Genomic DNA, 26,921 nt, shown 5'->3' with positions numbered 1-26,921 from the left:
ACTCCCTTTGTCTGTCCCTCAAGAATCTAGATGTCTGTCTCCTTCAGGCCGTAGCACTCCGTGAGGTCATAGATCTGATAGCAGCTCTGCTCGGCGACCTCGTTGTAAATCCCCATGGAAACCGTGTCTATCTCAGTCCTCGCCAGGGCGGGGGCCGTGACGCCTCCCTTCCCGCCCGGACCTCCCTTAATCTTATTGGACAGATTGTTCATCTTCTCTTTGAGCTGGAACGATGACTTTTGTAGCGGCGGGAACAGGCTCCACCCTTTAAAACTCAGCGAAGGTCCTTTAGTACCCTTGTGGTAGTGCGAGCTCCCGCACGACTCGTGGTTGATGGTGTAACCCGGTCGGCAGTCTGTCACCCTGGCATTGCCGATACCCATCGTATCCATTTCCCTGCCACCTATGCCCTGGTGGTGGTGGCCCTTGACGGCCGTGCGCCAGCGCTGGTTGTAGAAGCGCCGCAGGACCCGGCGGCGGCGGTGGCACTGGCAGCGGAGGAGGCGGGTGAAGGCGCGCTGGAACTCTTTGCTGGAGCACGGGTAGATGACAGGGTTAATGCAGCTGTTGAAGTAGCCCAGCCAGAAGATGACCTTAAAGACCATGTCAGATGGCTTCAGTGCCGGGAAGAAGGAACCTGGGAGGGGACAGAGGAGAGATGCGTTAGGATCTGTGATAATCTTTAAGATGATGTGCTAGACATTTTTATCTCTCTTCATTTTTAAACTTTGACTTTTTGTGTGTAAGACAAGAATTGGCCTGAAATGAGACATCTAGCTGGTTTTTCTATGCATCGTCAAGACCGAACGGCAGCTTCTTCGGGTAAGGTTAAGGGGGAGGTGTGTGTTTCTTTGTTAACAACAGCTGGTGCGCAATCTCTAATGTTAAGAAAGTCTCTAGGTTTTGCTCACTTGAGTGAGAATACCTCATAATAAGCTGCAGACCAAACGATTTACCTTGTGAGTTTTCGTCTATATTTTTCGTAGCTGTCTATTTACTACCTCAAACCAATACTGGCACTAGGACTGCACTCAACAAGCTGTATAGGGCCATAAACAGCTGTATAGGGCCATAAACAGCTGTATAGGGCCAGTGATTTTAATGCAGGGAATCTGAAAAACTGTTTTACCTAATTTTTCCCAGCATGTCACCTGTGCTACTAGAAGGGAAATGCTCTAGATGACCTTTATTCCACACACAGAAATGCATACAAAGCTCTCCATCGTCCTCCATTTGGCAAAGCTGACCATAACTCTATCCTCCTGATTTCTGCTTACAATGAAGTGGATGCTAAGCTGGAAGACTGTTTAGCTAGCACAGAGTGGAATATGTTCCGGGATTAAACAGTTTACCACATAAATCACTGACTTCATTAATAAGTGCATCGACAACGTCGTCCCCCATAGTGACCGTACGTACATATCCCAAGCAGAAGCCATGGCTTACAGGGAAAATCTACACTGAGCTAAAGGCTAGAGCTGCCACTTTCAAGGAGCGAGACACTAATCCTTATGGTCTGCTTGAAACATGTTGGTATTACAGACTAGGTCAGGGAGAGGTAGAAAATGTCTGTGACGACACTTGCCAGTTGGCCCGGGTATGCTCTGAGTACACGCCCCTTGACCTGTTTAAAGGTCTTACTCACAATGGCTACGGAGAGCGTGATCACACAGTTGTCTGGAACAGCTGGTGCTGTCATGCATGCTTCAATGTTGCTTGCCTCGAAGCTAGCATAGAAGGCATTTAGCTCGTCTGGTAGGCTCGTGTCACTGGGCAGTTTGCGGCTGGGTTTCCCTTTGTAATCCGTAATAGGTTGCAAGACCTGCCACATCCGACATGCATCAGAGCCGGTGTAGTAGGATTCAATCTTAGTCCTGTATTGACGCTTTGCCTGTTTGATCAATCAATCAATCAAATGTATTTATAAAGCCCTTTTTACATCAGCAGATGTCACAAAGTGCTGTACAGAAACCCAGCCTAAAACCCCAACAGAAAGCAATGCAGGTGTAGAAGCACGGTGGCTAGGAAAAACTCTAGAAAGGCCGGAACCTAGGAAGAAACCTATAGAGGTTTGTCAGAGGGCATAGCAAAATCTCTTACAGGCGTCCGGATTAGTGTCCTGCTCCTTGAAAGTGGCAATTCTAGCCTTTAGCTCGGTGCAGATGTTGCTTGTAATCCATGGCTTCCGGTTGGCATACGTACATATGGTCACTGTGGGGATGACATTATCTATGCACTTATTGATGAAGCCAGATAAATCTCACCATTGGATAAATCCCGGAACATATTCCAGTCTGTGCTAGCAAAACAGTCCTGTAGGATCCGTGTCATCTGACCACTACTGTATTGGGCGAGTCACTGGTACTTCCTGCTTTAGTTTTCCCTTCTAAGCAGGGATCAGGAGGATATAATTATGGTCAGATTTGCCAAATGGTGGGGGGAGCTTTGTATGCATCTCTATGTGTGGAGTCAAGGTGGTCTAGATTGTTTCCCTCTGGTTGCACATGTAACATGCTGGTAGAAATGAGGTAAAACAGATTAAAGTTTTCCTGGATTAAAGTCCCCGGCTACTAGGAACGCCGCTTCTGGAACTGCATTTGCTTGTTTACTTTTGGCCTTATACAGCTGGTTGACTGCGGTCTTGGTGCCAGCATTGGTTTGTGGTGTTAAATAGACAGCTACGAAGAATATAGATGAAAACTCTCTTGGTAGTGATGTTTCAGTGGAGAGGAATGCTTTGTACAGCCCCCACATCCCTAATCTCATCTCATCTCCGCCACGGTGTTGACCAGCCCTCCTTTCCCTCATCTCTCCTTGCCCTGGCTTGAGCCCTCTCCTTAGGGACCTGTGGGCAGTTTAGTTTAGATTGGAGCTGACGTGGCACACACGCACACACGGGGACACACACACACACACACACACACACACGTTTGTTTTTACTATCCTTGTGGGGACCAAACAATTGATTCCCATTCAAAGTCCAATTTTCCCTAACCCCTAACCCTGAACCAAACTCTAACGCTTAACCTTAAAGGGAAATTTCACATTTTTTTATTTCCTATTCGTCATCTCCAGCACCACCCCAACATCAACATATGGAAACACTTGTCTCCCTCTATCTTTTTTTACTACAAAACATAGAAACGCCCCATTTTAACATATGTTGATGTTGCGGGGGTTAAAATGTCCTTTAAACCTTAACCCCAAACCCCTAACCTTAACCCCTAACTCTAAACCTAACCCCTAACCCTAGTTCTAACTCTAACCAGGGGTGAAAGTTGAATTTATTTATTCGTGGAATGGGACCTCCTATATGTGCACACACTTGCATGTTTTTTTTTATACTCCGAATCATATCATTTCATATAGAATCCCTATTAATTCAAAAGGATCTCTGTGGGCCTCGTCAACATGTATTACCTTTTATTGTGGCATAAACACAACCAGTCATGGTTTCATATGATTGTCAAATAATCACTTCAAATGGCTCCTTTACTAGGCTACCAATGCACGATCATCCACTCGCAACATATTACCAGCCTCATAAACAGTGGTCAATGGAAAGAGACATCGGCTACACAAAACACCAAGAAGTGTAATGACATTTGGCGATTGTCATTGTCACTGCTCTCCGCGCACGCCTTGGTGTCGGCCACTCGTCCCTGCCTTGGCGAAATTTCAGTGTTCCCGTCAAACCACGTTCCAAGTACATTGGCGTAATAGCCTACAGTTTTCTTGTCATTTTGATTTCATTATTGTGACCTTACAGTGAAATACTTACTTACGAGCCCCTAACCAACAATGCAGTTTAAAAAAATATGGATAAGAATAAGAAATAAAAGTAACAAGTAATTAAAGAGCAGCAGTAAAATAACAATAGCGAGACTATATACAGGAGGGTACAAGTACAGTGTGAATGTGCAGGGGCACCGGTTAGTTGAGGTACTATGTACATGTAGGTAGAGTTATTAAAGTGACTTTGCATAGATGATAACAACAGAGTGTAGCAGCGACGTAAAATAGAGGGGGGAGGGAGGGGGGGGGGGGTCAATGCAAATAGTCTGGGTAGCCATTTAATTAGATGTTCAGGAGTCTTATGGCTTGGGGGTAGATGCTGTTTTGAAGCCTCTTGGACCTAGACTTGGTGCTCCGGTACCACTTGCCGTGCAGTAGCAGAGAGAACAGTCTATGACTAGGGTGGCTTGAGTCTTTGACAATTTTTAGGGCCTTCCTCTGACACCGCCTGGAAAATAGGTCCTGGATGGCAGGAAGCTTGGCCCCAGTGATGTAGTAAGCTGTTCGCACGTCCCTCTGTAGTGCCTTGCGGTCGGAAGCCGAGCAGTTGCCATACCAGGCAGTGATGCAACCAGTTAGCATAGTCATTTAGGCAGGTTACCTTAGTGTTCTTGTGCACAGGCACTATGGTGGTCTGCTTAAAACATGTTGGTATTACAGACTCGGACAGGGAGAGGCTGAAAATGTCTGTGAAGACACTTGCCAGTTGGTCAGCACATGCTCGCAGTACACTTCCTGGTAATCCGTCTGGCCCAGCAGCCTTGTGAATTTTGACCTGTTTGAAGGTTTTACTCACATCGGCTGCGAAGAGCGTGATCACACAGCCTTCCGCAACAGCTGGTGCTTTCATGCATGTTTCAGTGTTATTTGCCTCGAAGCGAGCATATAAGTAGTTTAGCTCGTCTGGTAGGCTTGTGTCACTGAGCAGCTCTCGGATGTGATTCCTTTGTAGTCTGTAATGGTTTGCAAGCCCTGCCACATTCGACGAGTGTCAGAGCCGGTGTAGTACAATTCGATCTTAGTCCTGTATAGACGCTTTGCCTGTTTGATGGTTCGTCCAAGGGCATAGCGCGATTTCTTATAAGCTTCTGGGATAGAGACCCGCTCCTTGAAAGTGACAGCTCTAGCCTCTAGCTCAGTGCAGATGTTGCCTGTAATCCATGGCTTTTGGTTGGGATATGTACGTGTGGTCACTGTGGGGACGACATCATCAATGCACTTATTGATGAAGCCAATGACTGATGTGGTGTACTCCACAATGCAATCGGAAGAATCCCGGAACATATTCCAGTCTGTGCTAGCAAAACAGTCTGTAGCTTAGCATCTGCTTCATCTGACCACTTTTTTTATTGATCTTGTCACTGGTGCTTCCTGCTTAAATGTTTGCTTGTAAGCAGGAATCAGGAGTATTGAATTATAGTCAAATTTGCCAAATGGAGGGGGAGGGAGAGCTTTGTATGCATCTCTGTGTGTGGAGTAAAGGTAGTCCAGAGTTTTTTCCCCCTCTGGTTGCACATTTAACATGTTGATAGAAATTTGGTGAAACGGATTTCAATTTCCCTGCATTAAAGTCCCTGGCTACTAGGAGTGCCGCCTCTGGGTGAGCGTTTTTTTGTTTGCTTATGGCGGAATACAACTCATTCAATGCTGTCTTAGTGCCAGCTTCTGACTGGTGGTGGTATGTAAACAGCTATGAAAAATAAAGATGAAAACTCTCTAGGTAGATAGTGTGATCTACAGCTTATCATGAGATACTCTACCTCAGGCGAGCAGTAGCTCGAGACTTCCTCAGATATCGTGCACCAGCTGTTATTTACAAAAATACATAGTCCGCCACCCCTTGTCTTACCAGAAGCCGCTGTTCTATCCTGCCGGTACAGCATATAATCAGCCCACTGGTATGTTCATGTTGTTGTCGTTCAGCCACGACTCCGTGAAGTATAACATATTACAGTTTTGAATGTCACTTTGGTAGTTTAATCTTCCATGTAGGTCATCGATTTTAGTCTCCAAAGATTGCGCGTTTGCTAGCAGAATGGAAGGAAGTGGGGGTTTAAGCGATCGCCTACGAATTCTCAGAAGGCAGCCCGCCCTCTGGCCCCTTTTTCTCCGCCTCCTCTTCACGCAAATCACGGGGATCTGGGCCTGTTCCCAAGAAAGCAGTATATCATTCGCGTCCTACTCATCAGACCCGTTAAAGGACAAAAAGGATTCTGCCAATCCATGGTGAGTTATCGCAGTCCTGATGTCCAGAAGTTATTTTCGGTTATAAGTAGCAGCAACATTATGTACAAAATAAGTTAAAAAAGAAGTTACAAACGACGCAAATAAACAAACAAAAAAACACAATAGGTCGGGAACACGTAAAACGTCAGCCTTCTTCTCCGGCGCCATTGTTAAATTGTGTTTTACCAGTACGGCGTACCCACACTATTTATTTTGCCGGGACGCTGTACCGGACCATACCGCCTTACTTTTACCCCCGACTCTAACCCTAAATATAACCCTAAGCCTAAAATAGCCTTTTTACTTGTGGGGACTGGTGAAATGTTGTCCAAGTGTTCCTTGTTTTACTATCCTTGTGAGGAAAACACACACACACACACACACACACACACACACACACACACACACACACACACACACACACACACACACACACACACACACACACACACACACACACACACACACTACACACACACACACCCTCAGACGTAAGTGAGAAATTGTCAGAGTTGCTCCGGCTTCACAGGCACTATATCAGTAGCAAAGCGATAAATAACGAAAGAGAGGGACACTTGCAAGTAGAGAGGAAGGGAGGTAGCGCAGTGAGGGAGGAGAGGAGAGGTTATTATCACCCATCGTCACCCACTGGAGTAGCTTTAACAATCTTGGCCAGTATGGCGCTAATTTGGGGGTAATCAGGTCTCTGAGATGAAAGCGCGTTCCATTGGACAAGATGGGTGTGTGTGTGTGTGTGTGTGTGTGTGTGTGCAATGGGTAATTGGTGTGTTTGCATGTGCTTGTGTGCAATGGGTAATTGGTGTGCTACTGTTGCTCTGAGGAATCCACCGCCACCGAGCAGGATGTTTGGGGCATTACTGTACAATAAATATTCCTTGAAAGAACCAGAAGACCCCTTGTGACCCCCTGTGTGGGATCTGACTGATGACACCATTATAGACTACTGTACTGTTGTTGGATGTATGAGGCCCATTAGGCTACTACTGTACTGTTGTTAGAGAGGGCCCTACAGGGGCCCCACAGGAAGCCACGGTATCATTAGGTGGGTGATGTAGACAGATGTGAAACTAACTGGTGGTTCATTGTTTGAGGCTTGCCGTGTTTTTCCTCGTTGTTAGTGTTGTGTACTTTATGTAGAAGGCTGATGATGAAACAAAGATAAAACTCTCAGTGTGTTGTATACAGTACATCCAGTTTTGGGGATACAGTACAGCCGTTTTGGGGAATATACAGTACAGCTGTATACAGTACAGCCGTTTTGGGGAAATATACAAGACTTCGAAGACTATTTCAAATCTTTCAAATCTATTACTTGCTGTTATTGAGCTTGCCTGGCGCAACGGAACCAATGAAATAGTCCCCAAAGTGTGCCCATCTGGCACTCCAGGCAGATTCAAGAGAACGTTCAAAAGTATTTGAAACGATTTCAGACCCAGGTCTGTTGTGTATACGGCACACACAGATGCATTATTCACACTCACATGCACACACTTCTAACTTTGCCGCAGGGGGTATGTATATCATATAAACAACTCTATACCCTCCTTCCCCTAGTCTGCCCTCATCTGCCCAGTTTGAGATTGACTTTCATCTGGTGTGGAGCTAGGAATCGTGTTTCAAGAATGAGTCACGCCAATTTACATCTGCCAGAAGGAGAGCTTTATGTCCCTTTGTTTCTGCTCTTCCCTAAAGGCTTCACTGGTGACTGGTTCAACACATCAACACAGCATTAAAATGAACTATAAGACAAAACGCATCATGGAAAAAGTAGTTGTATATTGATTCTAATTGGCAAAATGACAACTTTGAGCGATGACTTCCGATTGTAGTCACAAGTCATATGCTACTTAGGAAGTGCCTGGGTTGATTTGGCTTGTTGCCTTGACACATCGCCGCTGTTGCCATGACCACATCAGCAGCGGGAGATGATGAACTACTTTATAGTACTTTAGCTGCTTTTAGGAGATTGTGGAGTCTCTTTTATGTGGAGCTTCTCTGTCGATAGGATGTTTTGTTTTAGTCTTTTGTGAGGATATGGTTTTGAAAAGTTCAGTCGTGACAGTTTAAAAGAGTTCACAGAGTCCCAGCCCTACAGTGCCTTCAGAAAAGTAGTCATACTCCTTGATTAATTGCACATTTTGTCTTACAATCTGAATTCAAAATTGATTAAATATTATTATTTTTTTGCCCATCTACACACAATACCCCATAATGACAAAGTGAAAACAAGTTTTTAGATTTTTTTTAAAAATTCAAAATGAAATACAGAAATATCTCATTTACATAAGTATTCACACCCCTGAGTCAATACATATTAGAATCAGCTTTTGTAGAGCTTTGCACACCTGGATTGTACAATATCTGTCACGCCCTGACCTTAGAGATCCTTTTTATTCTCTATTTTGGTTAGGTCAGGGTGTGACTAGGGTGGGTAGTCTAGTTTTTTCATTTCTATGTTGGCCTGGTATGGTTCCCAATCAGAGGCAGCTGTCTATCGTTGTCTCTGATTGGGGATCATATTTAGGCAGCCTTTTCTCACTGGGTTTTTGTGGGATCTTGTCTGTGTCTAGTTGCCTGCGAGCACTACATTAGTTTCACGTTTCGTTTTGCGCTTTATTGTTTTCTGTGAGTTTCATCCAATAAACATGTGGAACTCTATGCACGCTGTGCCTTGGTCCACTCATTTAAACAAACAAACGTGACAATATCTGGTTTCTAGGTGTGTCCAAACTTTTGACTGTAATATTCCTACTTCCAGGAGAATCTCTGTAATACTTAGAAGCAGCAGATATAATGCATTATGATACAGTTATAATGCATTGTAAGACTTATAATGGCTCATACAGTACATGCTTATAAAAAGTTATAAAGCATTATAACGGCAGGCTTTAAGTTAAGTGTTACCGGATACTATTCTGCATGTCAGACATTTATAATATGCAAATGAGCTACCTGTCAATCAACTGTGGTGTAGTGTTGGGGGAGAGGATTGCTTTATTGAAGACGACACTCAAGGTAAAGGTCATTTTTCTATGAATCTATGCTTTGTAATTGAAACCTTGAGTGGAGAGGGCTACAAAGGACTGTGCAACAGTGTAATGAGTGTTGTGTGAGTGTTGTGTGAGTGTTGTGTGAGTGTTGTGCAAGCTTTGACAGGCGCCACTCACTAGGGGTGAGTCACCTACAGCTCTGGCTGATGGATCTGGCTGGGCCATATGATACTTAGATACTTTGAATACAATGCTGTTTTTTTTTAGGGGGTAGATCAGCTTTAATATTGCAGATAGATTGTAGCTTCCATCAATGTAATTGTCTGCATCACTTCCAATCCCCAATATATTTTTTTGCAAATATACATACATACATACATACATACATACATACATACATACATACATACATACATACATACATACATACATACATACATACATTTACACATACATACATACATATAAATACATATACATACATACATACATACATACATACATACATACATACATACATACATACATACATACATACATACATACATTTACACATACATTCATGCATATATATACATATACAGTACATACATATATTTACATATCTTTAAAAAATATATATTTCCTTTATTACCTTCCAACCCTACCACCCCTAGTGAACAACAACGCTTAGACATGTATTTCCAGCTTATACATACTATATACATTTTATGGATAAAGTCTATTTTACAATAGTTCTACTTTGTTTGTTTTTACACCTTTTACACCTTCCTCTACCCTCAACCTCTCCCATTCTATTTCTGATGTCCATCCGGTTTGATTTCTATTTGCCATATCTTTCAAACTGTGCTCTTTCAAAAAAGTTCTTAACCTATATACGTTTTACGGGCACAGTATGTTTTATATTAGTTATCTTGTTGTTATTAGTTGTCCCAACCTTCAGCTCCATTCAACCCCTACCATCTATCTCTTAACACCATCCATATTGGATTTATATTTGCCATATATTTTTCAACTGTGCTGTGATGTTTCACAAAAGTTCTGAACCTTTCTATTCTCATTTCTCTAGAGAATGTAAATTGAAAATATTTTATTTTGTTAAAAGTATTCCTATGTTATTGATCGATTGACTATGACTTTTCAGAAAGCCCAGTAGTGCTATCTGCAGGGTTAGCTCCAGGTAAATGTTGCAATTCTTCAGCCATTCCTCATCCTGTGACCAAAAACAAGCTACGTATGGACAGTACTAAAACAAATGATCTAATGATTCTGCCTCTTCGCAGCAAAATCTGCAGAGCTGGGAAGGTTGTATCCCCCATATAAATAACATTCTATTGGTTGCAAGAATTTTGTACAATCATTTAAATTGAACAATTCTAAGTTTTGAATCCGGCGTCGTTTTATGTATCAGCTCATACACCATGTGCCAGAGGGAGATGTTTAGTCCCAGGGTCCTTAGCTATGGTGTTGAACGCTGAGATGTAGTCAATGAATAGAATTCTCACATAGGTGTTCCTTTTGTCCAGGTGGCAAAGGGCAGTGTGGAGTGCAATAGAGATGGATTCATCTGTGGATCTGTTGGGGCGGTATGCAAATTGGAGTGGGTCTAGGGTTTCTGGGATAATGGTGTTGATGTGGGCCATGACCAGCCTTTCAAAGCACTTCATGGCTACAGATGTGAGTGCTACGGGTCGGTAGTCATTTAGCTAGGTTACCTTAGTGTTCTTGGGCACAGGGACTGTGGTGGTCTGCTTGAAACATGTTGGTATTCCAGACTCAGACAGGGAGAGGTTGAACATGTCAGTGAAGACTCTTGCCAGTTGGTCAGCGCATGCTCGGAGTACACGTCCTGTTAATGCGTCTGGCCCTGCGGCCTTGTGAATGTTGACCTGTTTAATACATTTTCAAGTTCATAACTGTGCACTCTCCTCAAACAATAGCATGGTATTATTTCACTGTAATAGCTACTGCAAATTGGACAGTGCAGTTAGATTAACAAGAATTTAAGCTTTCTGCCCATATCAGATAGGTCTATCTCCTGGGAAATGTTCTTGTTATCTACAACCTCATGCTAATCACATTAGCCTACGTTAGCTCAACCGTCCCGCGCGGGGACCGATCCTGTAGAGGTTAAAGGTCTTACTCACATCGGCTACGAAGAGCATGATCACACAGTCGTCCGGACATAACTCCACCAGTCCTATTTATGATAGAATTTATGAAGATGATATCTTTTTTTATTACATTTTTTTCAATTAGTATATTTGAGTTTAACCACAATATTTGTTGTAGTATTTGTTCTGTCTTTTCTGGTGGATTAAATTGAAATTGCAACCAACTTTCTATGTCTTGTTTTAAAAATAGCAATATTTGGGAGAGAAATTCCTTTCCAAATAACTGAAAGTGAGAGGTTGTAATCTGAATAAAGGGAAAAAGGCCTTTCTTGAACATAGGGTGAGACATTCTTACTAATTTGCTAGAGAACCAGTTTGGGTTTTAAGTATAACTTTGGTATGACTGAAGCCTTTAGTGAGAGGTCTAATTCTGTAATATTTTATCATTTCTGCCCTCCGAATTCATATTCATTATATACATCATTTTGTCTGGCTTGCCATTCCAAATAAAATTGAATATTTCTTTCTCATATTATTTTTAAAAAAACTGTTTGCTAGTTTTAGGCAAGACCATAAGAAAATAGGTAAACTGGGATATGACTAAAAAGTTAATCAGGGTGACTTTTACACACATATAAAGGTATTTACCTTTCCATGGTAGCAAGATCTTATCTATTTTTGCTAACTTTCTATTAAAATGTATTGGAGTGAGATCATTTATTTATTTTGGGATATGTATACCGGGTATATCCACATCACCATCAGACCATTTTATTGGTAAACTACATGGCAATGTAAAAGTTGTATTTTTTTGTGATCCAATACATAATAATACATAACACTTCTCATAATTTGGTAATCCAGAGAAGTTAGAACAATTAAATAGATCCTCAAAGAGGCTGTGGAGGGATCCAAATTGTGTATTTAAAAGAGCACATGAATCATCAGCATACAATGATACCTTTGTTTTTTAAGCCCTGTATTTCTAAATCCCTTGATATTATTGTTGGATCTGATTGTAATAGCTAACATTTCGATGGCCATAAAACATAAATATGCCGATAGTGGACAACCTTGTTTTACTCCTCTTGACAGTTTAAAACTTAATGCGAAATAGCCATTATTTACGATTTTACGCCTAGGGTTACTATACACGATTTTAACCCATTTTATAAGAGATTATCCAAAATTGAAATGTTCCAGGCATTTACAGCACCATTCAAAACTTTGGGGTCACTTAGAAATGTCCTTGTTTTCCATGAAAACATGCATGAAATGAGTTGCACAAAATTAATAGGAAATATAGTCAAGATGTTGACAAGGTTATAAATAATGATTTTTAATTGAAATAATAATTGTGTCCTTCAAACTTTGCTTTCGTCAAATAATCCTCCATTTGCAGCAATTGCAGCCTTGCAGACATTTGGCATTCCAGTTGTCAATTTGTTGAGGTAATCTGAAGTGATTTCACCCCATGCTTACTGAAGCACCTCCCACAAGTTGGATTGGCTTGATGGGCACTTCTTACATACCATAAGGTCAAGCTGCTCCCACAACAGCTCAATAGTTTGAGATCCGGTGACTGTGCTGGCCACTCCATTATAGACAGAATACCAGCTGACTGCATCTTCCCTAAATAGTTATTGCATAGTTTGGAGCTGTGCTTTGGGTCATTGTCCTGTAGGTGGAAATTGGCTCCAATTAAGCACCATCCACAGGGTATGGCATGGCGTTGCAAAATGGAATGATAGCCTTCCTTCTTCAAGATCCCCTTTACCCTGTACACATCTCCCACTTTACCACCACCAAAGCACCCCCAGACCATCACATTGCCTCCAACATGCTTGACAGATGGTGTCAAGAAACTCCTTCAGCATCTTAATTTTTTCTGCGTCTCACGAATGTTCTTCTTTGTGATCCGAACACCTCAAACTTAGATTTGTCTGTCCATAACACTTTTTTCCAATCTTCCTCTGTCCAGTATGTGTATTCTTTTGCCAATCTTAACGTTTTCTTTTTATTGGCCAGTCTGAGATATGGCTTTTTCTTCTGCCTAGAAGGCCAGCATCCCGAAGTCACCTCTTCACTATTGACGTTGTGACTGGTGTTTTGCAGGTACTATTTAATGAAGCTGCCAGTTGAGGACTTGTGAGGCGTCTGTTTCTCATACTAGACACTCTAATGTACTTGTCCTCTTGCTCAGTTGTGCACCGGGGCCTCCCACTCCTCTTTCTATTCTGGTTAGAGCCAGTTTGCGCTGTTCTGGGGAGGGAGTAGTACACAGTGTTGTACAAGATTTTCAGTTTCTTGGCAATTTCTCTCATGGAAAAGCCTTCATTTCTCAGAACAAGAATAGACTGACGAGTTTCAGAAGAAAGTTATTTGTTTCTGGTCATTTTGAGCCTGTAATCGAACCCACAAATGCTGATGCTCCAGATACTCAAATAGTCTAAAGAAGGCCAGTTTTATTGCTTCTTTAATCAGGACAACTATTTTCAGCTGTGCTAACATAATTGTAAAAGGGTTTTCTAATGATCAATTAGCCTTTTAAAATGATAAACTTGGATTAGCTAACACAACGTGCCATTGGAACACAGGAGTGATGGTTGCTGATAATGGGCCTTTGTACGCCCATGTAGATATTCCATAACAAATCGTACATTTCCAGCTACAATAGTCATTCAGAACAATAACAAAGTCTACACTGTATTTCTGTTCAATTTGATATTATTTCCATGGACAAAACATTTGCTTTTCTTTCAAAAACAAGGAAATATCAAAATCACCCCAAACCTTTGAACGGTAGTGTATATATAAACTTCAGTCGTACTTTATCAAAAGCCTTTTCAAAGTCAAAGCGGATTTGAGCATTACAGGTATAGTTCAACCCCCCCAAATATGACATTGTTTTTCTTACCCCTGTAAGTAGCCTATGAACAAGGTAACACAGCACTCCATGTCCATAGACCGCTTAAATAGGGTACGGAAACCAACGTGTTATTTCGTCATTTGGATGAAGGATCCCTTTAAGTCTGCCTTAGGTTGTGTTAAAGGTGAGTTATAAGATGCTTGGTCCAGACTAATGACTTTGGATGTCCTATAGAGATGTGGCTGAGAAAAGCACAGGAGGACATAGTAGGACACACTCTGATTCAACATTCTCTTTTCACTCGGATGGTTTCTGGCAATAGTGGCCCATTATGAATCAGAGTGAACGGATCGGTGCAACGGAGAAAGGACTTGATTGCAAAAGTGTTTAGAAGTGCTAAGAAGCATCCTTCTCTGTACAAACGGACAGATATCCTCTAAGTGTATCCGTACAAAAAATGTGGCCGTGCAAAAAAATGTATGTAAGAATAATTGTTTTTGCATCTGATAGGCCTACAGCAGGTTGAAAATTGGACCAACATTGGGGAAAAGGAAAAACCATGGAAAATTAGACCAACATTGATCACTATATATATAGCCAAGGGGGAAGGGTAAAACTATGCTTACAGAGGTAGTCTATTGGTGGACACAACCTGCTAAATTGGACAAGCCCTCACAATCTGTCTTCTTTCAAATAGATGATGAGAGAAACAAATGGCAAAGCCCCTCTCGCTATTGGCCAAAGTATTCTCAAGACCTATCAAGAATGTGAAATAAAATAAATCCCCTCAAAGATAATATCGGGCAGGCCTGTTTTTCCTGAGCTAATTATTTCCTTTGGCAAAGCAGAGCTTCCCTTGCCCCCTCCCACCTCTCCCCCACCACGGGTATGGGGATATTCTCAGTGGCATCATGGGGAAAAAGCACAACAACATATTAGTCATGGGGTGTGTCCCAAATTGCACCCTATTCCCTATACAGCGTACTACGTTTGACCCATATGGCTCTGGTCAAAGTAGTGCACTATGTAGGAAATGGGGTGTCATTTGGGACGAATCCCTACAGTAGTCTCGTTTTGCTTGGAGTCAAAGGCCTCCTTCCTTACAACATCAGTGTCCTCAATAACATTTTGATAGTGGTGCTGAGGCCATCATCAGATGCCTTTGTAACAATCAGAACCGATACGTAACCGCAGTTTCAGATTACGTACAACGTGTCTGTTCAGTTTGTAAAAGTATTGAGTTTGGATATCTACAGAATATGGTTAGAGTTGTATTACTAATGTTTGTAATGTGTATCCTTTATCAAGGTTTTTGGACCACTGTACACATTGGATACTGCATATAGTATATGACTAGTTTATCTCCTTAAGGTAGAAACATTTGGCATCAAAATGTCTTGTTTGTTTTGTTCCTCGACTTTAACAGCACACACAGTTGATATTTTCTCAGTTTTAGATTAGACCTATGGACAGCACTGACATTTGGTTTATAGGAAAAGGTCAAACGTTGGGCTGACTGTATAAAAGTTTTTTCTCTTGCCGTCAGTCTGTCGCAGTTTCTCCACCACATTAACGCTGACATTCCTACAGCGATAAGGACCGTGGAAGAAGTGTATAACATGATCTCTTTTGAACTGCTCTCTATTCCTAGAATTCGAGGGTCACTCAACATTTGAGTGGTGAGGTGAGGACATTTGAAAGACTTTGGTAACTAAGGCTGTGTGTGTGTGTGTGTGTGTGTGTGTGTGTGTGTGTGTGTGTGTGTGTGTGTGTGTGTGTGTGTGTGTGTGTGTGTGTGTGTGTGTGTGTGTGTGTGTGTGTGTGTGTGTGTGTGTGTGTGTGTTCGGACAAATTTTGAAGCTTGTGTTCCAACACAAATAGATGTGTCATGCGGACTGGAGCCACAGAAACGTAGTTATGAGCATCATCAGTGTCACATTTCTTTAGCCTAAGATAATGACAATGCCTTCAGTGGTTGCTTATTGTGGATTTATTGTTGCGCCCTGTCTTGGTCGTTGCCTTCCTCGCTCTGTGCACTATCAAGAGGTTACCAAGCCATGTTTCTCACTTCATTCTACCAAGCCATTGCATGCAAAGGCTAGCTCAGATACATGGAGAGGAAAGGCAGAGAGGAAAGGCAGGTTTTGAGAGAGAAGGGGGGGCGAGAACAAAAGAACGAGAGGGGTATTGTACGTGTGGAATGGTGCCATCTTTACCTCCTCCCTTCCCCCTCATCCTTTTTCTTCCCCCCATCCTGGCTGTTGGGTGTGTGAGGAAGGGGGGGGGGGGGCAAACCCCCCACTCTAATGAAGCTCAATTACAGCCGTTCGAATGGCAGTGGACCGTTTAGTTCATGGGGTCAGCGGCCTGAATACCGCAATTAGAGTTACCCATCTCTCTTAATAGACTCTCTTCGGTGCCGATGAAATTTAAACATCCTTGTTTAGTATTTCACTTTCTAAATAGTGCTCTTGGAATACGTAAACATAAGCACAGTGAAAGAGATATATAACTTAAAAGTAATCGAATCAGGGTTGGGGAGCTGGGGACTGAGGGACTGGAAGTTGGAGGGCTGGAGGACTGAGAGGCTGGGAGGTTGGAAGGCTGGTGCTGGGGGGGCACAGCTAGCCTGGCACAAGTAGCAGAGTGTGCTGGCTGGGGGCCGAGCCAACAGATGCTATCAGCCAACCAACAGCAAAGTATGCACAATAACATTCCGGGGTATTGGAGGAATTTAAATCTAAGGAACTCAAGTTGATTAGTAGGCATAGTATGTTATGTGTAGGCTTATACAAAACAAGGCTGTGGTGGCTTGCGCTACATGAGAAGAATGTTACAAACAATGGTCCATTGACACGAAAATCCCAAATGGTTTTAAACACACTTTTCTGGCTAAACCTAACGCCTGTGGTGCGAAAAGGATTTCCCATTAAAGAAAGCCCCATTGCAAAGTTAGTAGCTGTCCTCTAAAAGATGCCTCCCTCTCTAAACTATATGGTGCCTGACTAAACTCCTCCATTGTTCCAAAAGCAATGCTTGCCAGAATATTGCTATTAAAATGACCCGTCTCTAAAATCTTTTGTCTGTCTTGGGGGCACAGTCCGTTTGTTCTATTGTTCAGTTGTTAAGAGTTTAGAACTGAGGCCAAAAAATTGAGCGCTGGGTGGAACACATCAAATAATTGATGAAAATACACTGTTTTGCAATGCAGCTGTACAGTAGCCTCAACTGCACTCAGTACAGTAGCACCATGGTGTAGCCGGAGGACAGCTAGCTTCTGGCCTCTTCTGGGTACATTGACTTCAATTCAAAACCTAGGAGGCTCATGGTTCTCACCCCCTTCCATAGACTTACACAGTAATTATGACAACTTCCGGAGGACATCCTCTCACCTATCAGAGCTCTTGCAGCATGAACTGACATGTTTTCCACCCAATCAAAGGATCAGAGAATGAATGAGATAAAGGCAAGAGCTTCCGCTTTTAAGGAGCGGGACTCTAACCCGGAAGCTTATAAGAAATCCCACTATGCCCTCCGACGAACCATCAAACAGGCAAAGCGTCAATACAGGGCTAAGATCGAGTCGTACTCCATCGGCTCTGACGCTCGTCGGATGTGGCAAGGCCTGCAAACCATTACAGACTACAAATGGAAGCACGGCCGAGAGCTGCCCAGTGACACGAGCCTACCGGACAAGCTAAACTACTTCTATCCTCACTTCGAGGCAAATAACACTGAAACATGCATGAAAGCACCAGCTGTACCGGAAGACTGTGTGATAACGCTCTCTGCAGCCGATGTGAGTAAGACCTTAAGACAAGGCCGCAGGGCCAGACAGATTACCAGAATGTGTACTCAGAGCATGTGCTGACCAACTAGCAAGTGTCTTCACTGACATTTTCAACCTCTCCCTGTCCGAGTCTGTAATACCAACATGTTTTAAGCAGACCACCACAGTGCCTGTGCCAAAGAACACTAAGGTAACCTGCCTAAATGACTACCGACCCGTAGCACCTACGTCTGTAGCCATGAAGTGCTTTGAAAGGCTGGTCATGGCTCACATCAACACCATTATCCCAGAAACCCTAGACCCACTCCAATTTGCATACCGCCCCAACAGATCCACAGATGATGCAGTCTCTATTGAATTGCACTCTACACTGCCCTTTCCCACATGGAGAAAAGGAACACCTACGTGAGAATTCTATTCATTGACTACAGCTCAGCGTTCAACACCATAGTGCGCTCAAAGCTCATCAATAAGCAAAGGACCCTGGGACTAAACACCTCCCTCTGCAACTGGATCCTGGACTTCCTGACGGGCCGCCCCCAGTTGATAAGGGTAGGTAACAACACATCCGCCACGCTGATCCTCAACACGTGGGCCCCTCAGAGGTGCATGCTCAGCCCCCTCCTGTACTCCCTGTTCACTCATGACTGCACGGCCAGGCAAGACTCCAACACCATCATTAAGTTTGCCGATGACACAACAGCGGTAGGCCTGATCACCGACAACTGCTCTTTAATTACTTGTTACTTTTATCTCTTATTCTTATCCTTATTTTTTTAAACGGCACTGTCGGTTAGGGGCTTGTAAGTAAGCATTTCACTATAAGGTCTGAACCTGTTGTATTCGGTGCATGTGACTAATAAGATTTGATTTGATTTGAGTCTAGTACTGAAAGAATAAGCTACAGCTAGCTAGCACTGTAGTGCATAACATGTGGTGAGTAGTTGACTCAAAGAGAGAGAAAGACAATAGTTGACCAGTTTTGAACACATACATTACATTTCTTCCAAAATAAAGGAGAAGCAAGAGAGAGATAGAGAGATATTTCATCTTTTCTATTTATTTTTCACTTTCAATTTCAATTGCTTTGCTAGCAAATGCAGCTAGCTAGTTTAACCCTACTCAAACACCCTGCTCAAACAGAGGGATGCTATATTAGCTATTTGGTTACACTGGAACTCTTCCAAGTCAAAGTAAGCTTGGTTTTACTAATTTAATGCCTCCGGGGCACGAAGGTGTAAGTGCTGAACTGCTTACTGACTGTACACTGTAACGTTACTGCATGATTGTAGCGGGTTTACGAAAGCGTTAGTTCTAATGACTATGTTTACTATGACTTTACTTTAGCTAATTTAAGTGATAATGCCCGAGAAGCCAGTGTTTGGAGGATATATAGGCACGGTGTTATTAGACCCGAGACAAAGTCGAGGTCCAAACACGGGCTTCAAGGGCATTATCACTTTTACGAGTTACCAACATATTATATTAATGATTGACATATTTTCCTTAAAAACATTATTTTGATGAATTTATTCATACTATTTCATCCTTCCACAAGATATAGTCCCGACACAAATCTAAGGTTGCTACCCAAGCCGGTTGGTGGTACGTTCTATCGGTTTGGTTGCCAGAGACATGACCCAGTCGTTCAGTCTTTTTGTTCTGTGTCTATGGACGCGACCCAGTTGTTCGTTCTAAATGTTCCAATGCCATTCCGGCTGGCAACGTTCTTATCCCTTGCTTGCTAGCAAGCTGACTATGGCTAACTTACAGGTTTAGCATATGTCGTGTGTAATTGTGAGTAATTGTGAATTTGCTCAGTCGGCTACATTTATCTTCCAGAGACAATAGTGGTCATCTCCGTACGTTTACAGTAGGGGCAAAAAATGTAAACCAAAACATCACAATTCCAGATATAAAAGAGTGTATTGTATTGGCAGTTTGCATGCTGCCCGTAACCTTCTCATAATAATTATGCACTTGGAGGAAACTTGGCACCATCCCTATGGTGAAGCATGGTGGTGGCATCATCATGCTGCAGGGAGGTTTTTCAGCGGCAGGGACTGGGAGACTAGTCAGGATCAAGGGAAAGATGAATAGAGAAAAGTATCAAGAGAGCCTTGATGAAAACTTGCTCCAGAGCTCTCAGGACCTCAGACTGGGGTGGTTTACTTTCCAACAGGACAACAAACCTAACCACGCAGACAAGACAACGTGGAATTTGCTTCGGGGAAGAGTCTCTAAATGTCATTGAGTGGCCCAGCCAGAGCCCGGACTTGAACCAGATCGAACATCTCTGGAGAGACTTGAAAATAGCTGGGCAGCGACGCTCCCCATCCAACCTTACTGATTTTGAGAGGATCTGCAGAGAGGAATGGGAGAAACTCCCCAAATGCAGGTGTGCCAAGCTTGTAGCATCCTAACGAAGAAGACTTGAGGCTGTAATCGCTGCCAAAGGTGCTTTAACAAAGTGCTAAATAAAGGGTCTGAATACTTATGTAAATGTGATATTTCTGTTTTTTGGGGGGATACATTTGCAAAAATGTTTAAAAACCTGTTTTTGCTATGTCATTACGGGGTACTGTGTGTAAATTGATGAGGGGAAAAAACTATTTAATCAATTTTAGAATAAGGCATTACAAAATGTGGAAAAAGTGTGGTCTGAATACTTTCCGAATGCACTGTATATCCATAAAAATTATGCCGGCTGATTCATGATTTTGACTGGCTGAGAAACGCTGCCTGCCTGTCTGTCTCGTCTTGACTCCCGACACGTTCATTACTATGGGACAGCTGGAGATCGAATTTGAATATTGAAACAATGTTGCAAATGTCATAGACAGACAGCAAGGTTCATACAAACTTCCGACGTTGAAAACTAAATGTTAGTCTAAAAAATATGTGAGATAATGTCTAGATGCTTTTAGGCATTTTAATGTCTTAGACTTTGCCAGTGTGTTGTGGATTGAAGTCCACACGCGAAGTGAAAGGGTAAGAAGAGGAGAGAGCATAGATGCGAGAAGGAATACAACGTGGCTGCTATGAAAGGGAAGTGTGTTTACATGTGATCAGGGGTGTATTCAGTCAGCAGAATTCAGTTGAAAACGTTTCTTAAACAGAAGCAAACAGAACGAAACAGGGACAAACTTTCCTGAATTTGTCCAATAGAAACTCTATGTTTGCAACTGTTGGACTAATGATTACACCCTAGATCAGCTAGATGCAGGCAAGTGTGCAACGCAGTATTGAATGTGTCACTGTCTGTCCATGTGTCACTTTCCGTCACCTTAAAATGTTCTCTCAACCAGTGTGCACCTACGTTGTAAACTTTCATTCCTAGGCTAGGTTGTAGCAACCTCATGATGGGTATAGGGAAAATTCGAGTATCATGTAGTAACCTAAACCTATCAATGTTACATTGAACTGGGTGAATGGAATGTGAATGACAGCCATCCAATATGCTGTAAGAGAAATAAGGGCATGCTCATGAAAAGAAAGATGTGTCCTACCTCATCTTAAATGGCACTGACCGCCATTGGTGTGTACAATGTGTGTGTCTTTCTTATTTGATATCACACTGGGCAGAGACGCCAGATCAACATCTAGTATAGATTTTTTTAAATGTAATTGTTAAATTTGTACCTTCATTTAATTAGGCCAGTCAGTTAAGAACACATTTGCATTTACAATGACGGCCTACCCCAGTCGACTCTGGGCCAATTGTGCGCAGCGTCGACCGGGACTCCTAATCGCGGCCAGATGTGATACAGCCTGGATTTGAACCAGGGACTGTAGTGACACCTCTTGCATTGAGACGCAGTGCCTTTATACTACTGTGCCACTCAGTTCTCAACTAATGTGAATTCAACAAAAAATGTCACCATGTCATTGGATTTTGGTACAAATTTGGGTGAAAAAAAGATGAAATGCTCTTAAGTTGATCCAATCAGTTTTCCATGTTGATTCAATGTCATCACATCATTTTGTGGGGTTGAAATTACGTGGAAACAATGTTGATTCAACTAGTTTTTGCCCAGTGGGATGTTACCCTTAATGGATCCGCTATGCCCCAGTCTTTCCCATTGACGTTCCTTATAAAACCTATTACCTGACATAATTAGTGGCATTTGATTCCCTCCTGTTATCCCTCTAGTCTCTACACCCGACCCCATTTCACCATTAAAGCACCTTTCTATTCATTAGCCTTTTATTGACCGTCTGCTGCTCTGTGAGCAAGTCACCTGTTTGTTTCTCAAATCATCATTAGCCAAAGGTTCTAGCACTTACTTTTACACATTGTTTTTATTGCTGTTTGATTATCTGTATTGTATATTGTGTTGTGTATCTATGTGTTGTGTTTTTACACCTTCTACTCCCTTTCGACTCCCTTTTCTATTGAGCTGTTGTTGTCGAGAAATTCACTGTAAAAAAAAACACCACAACTCTAGTTATTTCAACTAATTATTATTAAGTAACTGGTTACACAGCCTTTTTTCTGTTTACTCAAGTTTTCTGTTCAAGTGTTACCTGAACAACAAAAAATGTAGTTGGTCCAAACCAAGCTCCAACTTGAGAAAACTTTGTCAAACATTCGGTCAATTTAAAATGACGTTTGCTCAACTCATACGTTCATAATGAACGGTTCATTCAACTAGAAACGACTACTTTGGGAATCTTAACTAACAAGGGCTGTGCAACTGATTACACACTGCTTTTAACATGACATGTTTTCAATTTAGTTTATTAAATGGCGCACGTTCATTTATACAGTAATTATGATTCAACATGTCCTCACAACCGCTTGGTTCATGACATGCCAATCTTCCTGCCACGCCACCATGTCTGTGTCAGCTATCAGTTCATCATCATTGATTTCATTTACTTATTTAAGCAATTTTACTTTTTCTGTATAGTTGTCTAATGTTGGTGAGGCATATTGTATATTTTAATGTGACTCCTTAATCACTATGAAAAATAAAATCGTTTTTCTTGAGTGCACTTTTATGTCACTTTGCTCTTCAACATACTGCTACAAAACAGTAGGGCGTTAAGCACAACTGATGACGCCGTTGAAGGATATTTTATGGTTTGTAGTACTGCAAACAATAAACCGATGAATTGCACATGTATATAGGCATATGAAATTTCGGACTTGTAGTTATGTTTGATGATGCCGGATGCCACAATTGGAACTATTCATGATTGGTTTAAGTACGGTATTAAAGAGCATATGTCGTGCGTAATTGTGAGTAATTGTGAATTTGCTCAGTCGGCTACGTTTATCTTCCAGAGACAATAGTGGTCATGTCCGTACGTTTACAGTAGGGGCAAAAAATAAAAACCAAAACCTCACAATTCCAGATATCAAAAGAGTGTATTGCATTGGCAGTTTGCACGCTGCCCGCAACCTTCTCATAATAATTATGCACTTGGAGGAATTTTAAACATTCTTGTTAAACGTTTCATATTCTAAATAGTGCACTCCAATATGTAAACATAAGCACAGTGAACAAGATATAACTTTAAAGTAATTGAATCGTATTTGAGTAATATGGACACCGTTGGATAGGCTACATCCTGGCCGCAGTGAAGTGCACACTCGTCAATCATTACAGAGAATCCTACTGATTACACACGCGAGCGCACACACATATTTACAAATTCTGGGACACATATTTTACATATGGTTAAAAAAAAAACACAGAACCAATTCAACTGTAGCCTCAATAAATTGCAATTTAAATGTTGATAATCAAACCAACACTTACCCAGTGGTAAAACAAAGAAAAACGGTAGCCAACACAGGATGAACATCCCGACGACAATCGCCAGCGTTTTGGCAGCCTTCTTCTCCCGGGAGAACTTCATCAAGCGCACGGACAGCGAACTCCGGAACGGGTGGTTTTTACTCTTGGAAGTATCCTCCAGCATGCTCCGACAGTGTATCCTAAGCACCACTTCTATCGACTTATTTCTTTCCCGTTTGACCCCCGCTTCTAAACTCTTGGTAGTCCTCCTGGCCACCACGTAGACCCTGAAATACATCACTAGGATGACCATAAGCGGGAGGTAGAAGGAAAAGAGCGAGGAGAAGAGGGCATAGCCCGGTTCTTCGGTGATGCTGCAGACGCTCTCGTCCGTCGGCGGCGGTTCCTTCCATCCCAGCAGCGGTCCTATGGAAATGACCATGGAGGAGACCCAGACCAACACCAGAATGACGGCGGCTTTCTTCTCCGTCATGATGGTGGGGTATTTGAGGCAGTGTTTGACCCCGATGTACCTGTCTATGGAGATGACACAGAGGCTGAGGATGGACGCGGTGCAGCAGAGAACATCCACCGCTGCCCAGATGTTGCAAAAGACCCGGCCGAACACCCAGCATCCCAGCACTTCCAAAGACGCGGAGAAAGGAAGCACAATAATGCTCAATAGCAAGTCCGCTATGGCCAGGTTGACTATAAAGAAGTTCGTTACGGTCTGTAAGTGTCTATTGCACAGCACCGAGAGGATAACCAAAATGTTCCCAACGATAGCCACCAATATGAACATGGATAGAAAGACCCCGACTGCAATGACCTGGGGGTCCAGTGTGATGTTGGTGCAGCTGGTGGAGTTGGTGCTGTTGTCTGTGAATAACATTTGCTCCAGGAAAGATTCGTTGAGAGCTTTTTCAAAATATATTCCATCATTGCTTTCGTTCATCAAATTAGAATATGTCATTTTGAAACTCCATAAAGAAAACTTTATAGTTGGATTCCAAGGCAAAACAAAGTGGTATTCATAATGTTTTTGTTCAGTGTTGTTTGTTTCCAATATCAAAAGAAAACGAGATGAAATGGAACATTCTTCTCACACATGTGAATTGTCTTCAATTTATAAAAAGCTCCAGGGGTATCTCGATTGGTTCATCTATTAAATGCGTATTTTTTCCCCCAACAAAAATAAAACTGATGCGCAATAACAGCACCATCCCTCTGTCTGAAAATGCAGGATCAACTATTCCTTCTTTTTTTTTAAACTGAAGACTGCTCCAGCCATGGATTTTCTTGGAGTTCTTTGAGGTAGTAAAAATGTCAGAAAATCTCAAATTAAGTATCAGTAAATATATTTTTGTAGCTCAATAGCACCGGATGGTCCGATTCTATTCCACTGGCGGCATTCTTTTAGTGAGAATTCCAAACCAAACCACAGAGTCGCAGCCTGCCTAGGACCCCAGCATCTGAGCCCTGCGCTCCTCCTTAGCAAGTGGATTAAGTGAGGCGTCGCATAATAACTGCGACGCCACAAGAGGGAGTCGCGCCCGTCTCTACACACTCAACAGTGTATAGATTTGACCCATAGCCTAATATTCAGTTGATGTTTAGACTACTTCAGTATTACATCACTGACATATACAACCTGAAGCCAGACTACATGCAAACTAAACCCTTCAGTAGAATATAATACACTACATCTCATTCAAAAACATGGGCATTAATATGGAGTTGGTCTGCCCTTTGCTGCTATAACAGCCTCCACTCTGCTGCTAGGACTTGCTTCCATTCAGGCACAGAGCATTAGCGAGGTCCGCACTGATGTTGGGAGATTAGGCCTGGCTCGCAGTCGGCATTCCAATTCATCCCAAAGGTGTTCGATGGGGTTGAAGTCAGGGCTCTGTGCAGAACAGTCAAGTTATTTCACACTGATTTCAACAAACCATTTCTGTATGGACCTTGCTTTGTGCACGGGGTCTTTGTCATGCTGAAACAGGAAAGGGCCTTCCCCAAACTGTTGCCACAAAGTTAGAAGCATATAATCGTCTAGAATGTCATTGTATGCTGCAGCGTTAAGATTTCCATTCACTGGAACTAAGAGGCCTAGCCTGAACCATGAAAAACAGCCCCAGACCACTATTCCTCTTCCACCAAACTTTACAGTTGGCACTATACATTGGGGCAGGTAGCGTTCCCCTGGCATCCGCCAAACCCAGATTCGTCTGTCGTACTGCCAGATGGGGAAGCGTGATTCATCACTCCAGAGAACGCGTTTCCACTGCTCTAGAGTCCAATGGCTGCAAGCTTTACACCCCTCCAGCCGACGCTTGGCATTGCGCATGGTGATCTTAGGCTGCTCGGCCATGGAAACCCATTTCATGAAGCTCCCGACGAACAGTTCTTGTGCTGACGTTGCTTCCAGAGGCAGTTTGGAACTCGGTAGTGAGTGTTGCAACCTGGGACAGACGATTTCTACGCTATACGTTTTCACTTCACAATAACAGCGCTTAGAGTTGACCGGGGCAGCTCTAGCAGGGCAGAAATTTGAGGAACTGACTTGTTGGAAAGGTAGCATCCTATGATGGTGCCACGCTGAAAGTCACTGAGCTCTTCAGTACGGGCCATTCTACTGCCAATGTTTTTCTTTGGAGATTGCATGGCTGTGTCCCTTTTTTCATACACCTGTCAGCAACGGGTGTGGCTGAAATATTTGAATCCACTAATTTGAAGGGGGGTCCACATTCTTTTGGCCTTGTAGTGTATACAATATAATAGAATGGAATAGACACTTTGTAACTCTGGTACATAATGCTAAATGTGTTTGTATTATTTCATTTTTTTGCCAGAGATGTTTGAAACATAGCAAAATCAAAACCACAAGTGAGTTGAAATGACCACTGCAACAAAAACACTGTCAGTCATGGCCCCAACCCAGAGCTGTTGGCTTGAGTGAAATTGGCCTTATGGGTCCTAGCTGTAAAGTTCTAAGTCCCCAGTGACTCTGTGCAGCTGCTGCCGTCCCCCAAGGAGGAACGGAGGGGGCGATTGGTCGTTACGAGTCACCAGGGAGCTCAGGGGGGGAGCAGCGGAGGGGACACAAGCTCTGGGAAAATGGTGCGAGGCAGAATGAGGAGTCGCTGCCGGACTCACAAGGGGCAACACACATGCTGCGCTTCAATCTGCACTCCCTCTTTTTTTGAGGTTGCATTTCAAAAGATACCTAAATGGAGAAAAACACACAAAGGCATAGAGCAGGATGCTTGGCAGAGGAGTATAGGCTAGCCGTGATATTGCCTTAAAAAGAGGTTTGAATTATATATTTCTATGCGTATTGCATGGGACGTATGACAAGCATGTCACGTT

At 42.7% G+C, this 26,921-nt stretch overlaps 1 protein-coding gene across 1 annotated transcript; it reads right to left on the bottom strand.

The window, feature by feature from the left end:
- Positions 1 to 26: 26 nt before the first annotated feature.
- adra1d (adrenoceptor alpha 1D) lies at positions 27 to 24,525 on the bottom strand. Its single transcript, XM_038998836.1, has 2 exons — positions 23,574 to 24,525; positions 27 to 637 (listed from the first exon to the last, which is right to left on the bottom strand). The coding sequence occupies exons 1-2, from the start codon at positions 24,523 to 24,525 to the stop codon at positions 27 to 29; spliced, it is 1,563 nt and encodes a 520-aa protein (XP_038854764.1).
- Between the last annotated feature and the right edge of the window lie 2,396 nt (positions 24,526 to 26,921).

The sequence above is a fragment of the Salvelinus namaycush genome, chromosome 8 (genome assembly GCF_016432855.1).
Source record: "Salvelinus namaycush isolate Seneca chromosome 8, SaNama_1.0, whole genome shotgun sequence".
Taxonomy (NCBI): domain Eukaryota; kingdom Metazoa; phylum Chordata; class Actinopteri; order Salmoniformes; family Salmonidae; genus Salvelinus; species Salvelinus namaycush.
Note: the sequence above shows the minus strand (reverse complement) of the source record. Positions and strands in the feature narration are given on the sequence as shown.